Source organism: Euphorbia lathyris, chromosome 4 (assembly GCF_963576675.1).
Source record: "Euphorbia lathyris chromosome 4, ddEupLath1.1, whole genome shotgun sequence".
NCBI classification, from domain to species: Eukaryota; Viridiplantae; Streptophyta; class Magnoliopsida; order Malpighiales; family Euphorbiaceae; genus Euphorbia; species Euphorbia lathyris.
Genome location: NC_088913.1, coordinates 40755879 through 40763898, shown reverse-complemented (window position 1 = coordinate 40763898; position 8020 = coordinate 40755879). Strand labels below are relative to the sequence as shown.

General features: G+C 37.3%; 1 protein-coding gene across 1 annotated transcript; it reads right to left on the bottom strand.

Moving 5' to 3' along the window:
• Nucleotides 1-226: 226 nt before the first annotated feature.
• On the bottom strand, nucleotides 227-7060 carry LOC136226335 (ATP phosphoribosyltransferase 2, chloroplastic-like). Its single transcript, XM_066014774.1, has 11 exons — nucleotides 6539-7060; nucleotides 5745-5804; nucleotides 2854-2967; nucleotides 2530-2595; nucleotides 2303-2410; nucleotides 2085-2168; nucleotides 1215-1316; nucleotides 1021-1134; nucleotides 847-927; nucleotides 562-681; nucleotides 227-488 (listed from the first exon to the last, which is right to left on the bottom strand). The coding sequence occupies exons 1-11, from the start codon at nucleotides 6809-6811 to the stop codon at nucleotides 393-395; spliced, it is 1218 nt and encodes a 405-aa protein (XP_065870846.1). The 5' UTR covers nucleotides 6812-7060; the 3' UTR covers nucleotides 227-392.
• Nucleotides 7061-8020: the final 960 nt, after the last annotated feature.

Below are 8020 nucleotides of genomic sequence, written 5' to 3'. Positions count from 1 at the left end.
AGCTCATCTGAACCACATATCATATGACCAAAATTAATCTATCAGCTCAATTTTAATCAAAATACAACCATCATTGCTTACGTTTGTTGGCCATTCTAGATTTTGACAAAGCTACATTTCTATCCGAACAGCATCATATGCCCAAAAAATGCGTGTTCAATATCAGACAGACACATGGGCTAATTTCTTTTCAACAAGATAACAGAACTTCAAAATAACACACATGAGACAGAATTTTACGTAGCAATGAAACCGCAATTTAGTTCAAGTGAAATACATGTAAATTACAAAATTTCCTAAGTTCAGCTTATCACTCATACAACAATACGCTGAATATCAGCCTAGTGAAACTCATAACATAGTCAATAATGGAAGTGAGACTAGGAGCAGAGTTACATCCCAAGATTGGATAGAAGCTGGCGCCATCTTCGAGGCTCTTCGTCGAAGATATAGGTCAAAGGAGAAACCAGAACTCCGCTACCTCCAATCTGTAAAAACCCGTGTCAAAGTCAAAGTATAATCAGTAGAAGCATTTAAGAGAGTGTTGATCCAAAAACTCACCGCTCTTAGTTGCTGTACAGACTTGTACAATGCCTTTTTTGGTACACAAATGACAATGGCAAAGTAATCAGGTGACACCTTTCCATCGCGTTTAGAGTAAACTGGACTTACAGTAGGCCCCTGAATGTGACAATAAAAATGTCATGATTATATGAGATTCAAGCTAAAATACCAAAGGGGTTGTCTAAGTTACACATGTCTGAAGACATTGAGAGACGGAGTCATGAGCTCTCCTGTCATTGAACTGTTTGAATTTATGGTATTTGAGGATGGAAAAATTCTCACCTGCAACCCAGACAAAGAGGGCTGGCTAAGTACGCGTTCAGCCACTTCTTCAGCACTACTTCCTCTCATATTTGCAGTCACCTGTGATTTAAATTTCACAACCATATATAACAGAAGAAGAAGAAGAAAGCAAGGTAGGAGAGAGCACAGAATTAAATACATTGACATACACACCGTGAATTGACCGATTGCTCTCAAATGTGCCTCCAACCTTTCAAGAATCTCATGTGTTGTGTCCAGAGCACCCTTCCGTTGCATCAAGGATTTCCTGCTTGCAACAAGAACAGCCTGAAGAATATGTCAACTTTAAGCGAAGCAATTTCATCAGTGCGTGGTTATAAGTTCCATTCTGCAGCTTCATAGCTTACCTGGCTCTCCAATACAACTCCGCCTTCAATTTCTTTCAAGTTGTTTTCTCTCAATGTAGTTCCACTGCTCACAAGGTCTAAAATTGCATCAGCTATTCCCATCTAAAATAAAAGACAATAAATACCTTTAACTACATAAGACCACCAATTTCGAGATGTATATGTGTCTCAACCCGAAAAACAAGTACAGAAGGAGAAACAAAATTTAGGAAGGTTGTTGTTTATGCTCATTTATTTATTTCTAGATCAAACTGAACATCTTTTCATAGTTTTTCATTGTGTAAATAACTAACCCAAAGGATATCTAAGTGTCACAATCGGACTATGCATACAAAATCACTGGTCACTGACATCAAGACAGTTAAAACCCATGTATCAGCTTATCCACAAATCCCTCTCGAGTATTGGCTAATCAGTCAATAACTGAGCAGCAAATAGAAAGATAGAACTTAATCTCCCTCTACATGCACCATTTAGAAGATGAAAGAATAGAAAGAGGATGTAAACACAGAGAAAGAGAGAATAATATTCTATATTCATGTATTTGGTAATGAAGACTTACAACCTATTTATACACATTATATAGGTTATAAAACGTAAATGTATAAATCACAATAATGTTGATTTCCTATGAGTAAGCTATACATTTATGACACAGGAGAAAGCAAAAAAAAAAAAAATTATAGAACCTTTCAAATTTCAATTATGCTGCATCTGAAAAATAATGTAAGATCAATTTTACTCTTTGCCATCTATATGATAAAGTAAGGCATCATATGCACACTCATGTATAACCAGGGTATACAAGACGGTCACTTAAATTAGACCAAAAGCAATTTACTCTTCCTACATCTGAGGATTGTATCTCACCGCAGGAGCAGCTTCCAGTGCTCCGTCAGCAGTTGAAAATGTGACATGCTTCACTCCATGGTCTTTCATAAATTTTGGACCCAGCTGTTGTACAAAGGCAGAAAGGAAAATAAATCTCAAGCAGCCAAATAACAGAAAAAGCAAGCAAATCTAATGCTTAATAAAATTACTGAATGCTAAGCTGAACAAAAAAAAAAAAAGTTGTGCACATAGCATACGTAAGTGAAGCCAGTAGCAATCCGCAAAGGTTTCTCAGCTGTCCACTGAGGCATTTGTGCCAGCTCATTCATTGAATTTACATTTTCGAAAATCCCGTATTTGGGAATCTGAAAGAAAAAGCATATAGATTAAATGAGAATATTACCAGATAACACCGCAAACAAGGCACGTTAAGTATGATGAAGTTTTAGCTGATTATATGAGAAAAATGAGATGAACTACTTACTGCAATGGATAATCGGCAGTCTCCATAGTCAAGAGCATCATGAACAAGGATTAGATCTTCATCCCCCTAATAAGAGTTTTAGTTTCACATATGAATAAAGCTGCTTCTTTCTGCTCTCTCCCACATTAATATTAAGGATAAAACACAGGTTTAAGAGAATAAATGAAATGGAAAAGAAAAAAGACATTCCAGAGTGATGTGATAGATTCATATACATGATAAGGGAGCTAAAAAAAAATAGATGAAGATCTACTCCGCTTTTTTCAGATAAAACTATATGGCCTATGCATACGTCACTAACATTTGAAGAAGCATACTGCTCACCTGTCCAAATTCGCTAACTGTATCAAGGCCAACAATTCCAAGGTCCAAATCTCCTGATACCAATTTTCTCACGATATCTTTAGGTCTCTGGAACCAGACTTCTAAGCTAGATAGCTGTAAAATAATAATACTCATTGATAATTCATCTATGTTCATCCAAAAAAAAAAATACGAAAAACAGAAAGGAAATGGATAGTAATCTAAAACCGTTTCCCTGATTAATCTTATAACCATATATATGAAGACCAAATAATATAGTTAAATAAACCCCATAGGAAGAGCAGACAAGGGCGAAATGAAATAGGAACTTTGGACAACATACTTCAAATTTTCAGCATGTACAAAAATAGCACACATGAACCATTGAAATAGAAACAACTAAGCATAATTCCAGAGTTAACAAAAAACAATCAATACAAATTGCTCATTCAAATGCCACAAAGCAGTCAAACTCCATTTAGAAAATGGCAATAGCAATGCATGCAGTGATATTACAAGGGGAAAACAGATACACGTCTTAAGATAAACATTGCTTATGCATTTGCCACATTGCATCAATGTTAAAATTGATTAGAACAGATGATATAAGCAATGCGTGCAGTGAATCACAAGGAGCAACAAGGTTCAATTGTAATTCATGTCAAGGTCAGCTGCATGGAAGAAGGAATAACACTTGGGCTGGCTCATACGTAGGCACCCATTCATCTCCCAGTCAGTTGATTTTGTCAATTAAATCACAAACGAGATTTGAAGGACATACTACTTTAAGGAACAAATCTTCAATTTTACCACTGTTCGCATGAAAATGGCACAGCAAAGACATGGAAGCAGCATATAGCAAAAATGTGGAAAAAAAAAACCTCACATGCGTATCCCAAACCGAAACAGAAGAATGAGGAACGAAGAATTGCACATTGCATTGGAATAAGAGCACACATATTACAGGCAAAAATGTAAATGAGGCCAGGTCAGATCATGAATGGATCCCTCATACAATAGATATATGCAAAAAGTCCTCAAAATATGGTATAATTGCTCGGATTAAAGCCATTAACATTAGAATCTCAGCAAACTCATTCGGGCTATTAGCCTCTTAACTCATTCTCCTCCATACAAGTATGACATTAATGCAGATAGTTGTGAAAGGCAATCGCTGGGTTGCCTGAGGCAAGAGACGACCCAGGCGATCCTTCCAGTGCCTTTCGCATTAGAAGGCGGGCGAACCTGCAAGAAGCGGCCGCCTGACCTCCTCAGGCGAGAGGCGGTCGCCTATTGAAGTCAAGGCGCTAGGTCAGTAGAAGTTACTGAAAAATATATATAAATTAGGTTTTTCGTTCGGATAGAAAATATGAGTTTAGGTTTTTAAAGAGACTGTATATAGCAAGAAGAGAATAGCAGCTACAAAAAAACTCTATCACACCCAACGCCAACTTTCATCCACAGTACACCGAAGAAACTACCACCAAGCCTCTGCAATCGCCAATGGCCGGCCAACCACCAAGCAACTACCACCGACTGCAAGGTATGTACTGTTCTACTTTTCTGCTCTTTGTTCTATTTTTCTTTTCTTCATCCTTACTGATGCATTACTGTTATGTTGCCCAATTTTTGGTAGCTCTTCTATTTTCTTCTCTTCTCTGTTCTATTTTTCTGTTACTGATATACTGTTATGCTGCCCAATTTTTGGGGTTTTCATTATAACTTGTGAATGTTTGTGAAAGTTTTTGAAAGTTATGTTCATCGATGTTTACAAGTTTATGAAAGATTATGGAAGTGTGAAACTATGTGAAAGTGTATGAAAGTTTGTGAAACTGTACGAAACAGTAGCTTACTAGTGTCTAATATCAGATTGATTGATAATGATATATGACAGTTTTTTCCAATTTTGCAGGCTTTTGGACATGAGTGTTAGTAGTTCTAATACATCGAAAGTGACACCAAGATTGGATCCTTGTTGGAAGTATGTGCAAGAGGTCAAGGCAGGGAATACAAATGAGTTTGATGACGAGGATTTGGATTTGGATTGATGATGTTTGATATGTTATCAGGAATTAGGATTATATTATTAGGCTATATGTTTTATTTTGTTTTACAACTTTAGAAGTTAAAAACTATGTAACTCAATCAAAACTAGGACAAAAAGTTATCTAAATGCATCAGAGAGACATCAACAATCAAACAAGTTTTAGGTTATAACATTAGCAAAGACAAGCTACACAAGTCATTTCTTAAATATTACTCTTATCAAAAGAACATAAAATTCCTTAAGTGTGTCAATGAAAACAACTTCAGGCCTGATAGAGAATTACATAACCTCTTCGTTGTCAAACGTGCAACGCAATAACCCACATTGCTATGAAAGGATGCTATATCAAAAAGGCGAATGCAATATAGTTGACGAGGTATAACGACTATTATATATCTGAAACGCGACAATCCCATGCATACTTTCAAAGTTTAAGTACTTCAAGTAATGACAGGTCTATAATTTCAAGAATGCCTAGATTCACCAAGAGAACATAACCAAAAAGTACCACAAAAAACTTGTATTCTGCAGGAAACTCATACTCCAAAAGCGGGGAAAAAAAGTTTGGGGATGGGGGGTAACTATTGTCAACTAAAGATATTTTATTGGTCATTAACATCCTCCATATTTCCTATTCACAATTAGCAACAACCAACTCAAGTAATCCTTGTTACAGAAGCTTTATGATGGCATTTATAACTTGATGCTAAGTATAGCCTGTAAAACAGACTAAGAAGCGCAGTTTCAAAAAAACAACATTAAGACTTTGCAGATAAACTTTCATTCGGCAAAAAGAATGAAACATGATGCAAAACAAGCTTAGCATCTTAAAAAATGTGCATGTTTATGACAGAGAGAAACAAACCTGAGGAATTTGTGCAACATATTGTCGTGGATTAACCTGCTTGACGGATAGTTGACAGTCCTTCATAAAAAGTAAAGAAAAGAATTGAATAGGAGAAGAAGAAAGAGTAGAACAAAAGTTTAAACCAGTTTTCTTTCCTAAATATTGAACCGGTAGCATAACATAACAGGGAATCAGACAGAATCTACAAAGAAAATATATCTGAAACATGGTCTTAATATGAATTAATTTTCAATATGTATATATCGAGTTGCTGATTACAAGTTAAAAGACAAAGAGAAAAAGGAAAGAAATAACTTTACTTTTCTAACACGTACACTGAAAAAGTAATTATATTACAATCATAATGTATTTCATTCTCCAAAACTGAAATTGCGATTTCCACTTCATTTTCTCTTCTTTAACATCGTTTTCCAATCAACCCAATGAATCCTTAGGAGCAAGCTTCTTAAACGCTTAAAAAGCTCAATCAGTTAAGGAAGCAAATTCAGAACATCGCATATTGCCTATCATTTCCTCAACATCCTACCATAAGTGAAGAGCTTGCCAAACATTTAATATATTCGTCTAGGAGCTAACTAACCCAAAGCAGGTTCCTAATACATCAAACAGCCAGTAATTGACTGCAGAATTGATCAATAAGGCAATAATATAATTAATTGAGTTCAGTAATTGTCTTACTGCTGAAATCACCGAAAGCAAAGAACATCCAGAACTTAAAATACGGCCCTTGACTTCCGATGTTCCACTATTTTATCACTAACGAAACAGAAACAGAAACGTGGAGAAAATACCTTGAGTAGATCGAGAGTATCGGAAGCCATGCGGCCTTTACTAGGCAAACCGAGACGAATCTCATTCCTCTCAATGATTTTACCATCGAGTTTGCCATTGGAAACTGCGACCTCAGACTGTGACACACAACGAACCAGAGGTATAAACTGAGAAGAAACGGAAGGTTTTACAGAAGTGACGCGACGAGAGGAAAATGAAGGGAATAGAGAGGTGGAGGAAGAGAAGGAGGGAGCGCATTGTTGTAAATTCGGCTGAAGAAGAGACATAGACATGGCTCGGTAGAAGGAATTAGGAAAGGCGACGGAGGGTTAGGGAGAAACGCCGCCGTAAATGAGAAGCGGCCAAGCTAAATTAGAGAAATGGAAGGGTAGAAGAAGATTCTGGGAGTTTGGGGGTATGACGACGGGTCAGGAGATATTGATGGCCGCTAGTTCCTACATGCAGCCGTGTTTATGACAATACGACATTACAAGTCAAAATACTGTGCGTATTGATCGGTAAATACAACCATGCCTCTAAGTGATCTGTTGCGGGCCTTCGCTGGCGAGGAGCACTTCTACGAGATGCTCAAGTCCCTTTGTTGCCATTTCTGTGGGGGATCGGTCCCTGCAGACACTCTGAATCTTAAGGGAAGAAAGGATTACTGTAGTTCGATACCTAATTACTAATTAAAGTGTAAAAGTTGGACATACCTTTTCATTTTTTTTTAATCAATGGGCTTTCAGAAAGAATTAGGCTCTCATATATGATTTTATCACTATCTATATTAAAAAAAAAAAAAAGTAACTTCCATATATACATATAACACCAATTTTTTTAGAGCCCCATCTAGCCCTGGGCCCTAGGCCGGTGCACCCCAGGCCTATGCCCAGAGCCGGCCCTACTCAACATAGTTTAGAACATACTTAACTAAACCATACTTGACATCTAGTTATAGACACGTCAGTGGTACAATCCATTCCCCAATTCATTATGTCGTGCTTTCTTCTCCCTGATTCTCTTTGTTTGGAAATTCAAGGCCTTATTAGTCACTACTGGTGGGGGGAAGGAGAATAAACGACCGATGCACTGGTTTGTCATGGGAGGCAATTTGGTAGTCAAAGGAAAAAGGTGGTTCGAACTTCCGGTGGCTTCAATCTTTTAATTTAGCATTGCTTGCAAAGCAATGTTGACGGTTAGTGCAACATCCTGATTCCCTATGTGCTAGAATACTAAAGGCCAAATATTTTGATCAAACTGACTTCCTTAATTCCCCAAGCTATGTAAACCCCAGTTTTTTATAGCGTGGGATGTGGGAAGCGAGAAGCTTGCTGCAAAAAAGGTCTAATATGGAGGAGTGGGGGATGGAGCTCGAATAAATGTGCGGAGGGATAATTGGATCCTAGGTCTAAACCTCAAAAAGCTGGCAATGGTTTGCGCATATCCACAGTCTGAATTGGTGAAAGAGTTCATTGACAGTTCGACGGGAACGTGGGATACGA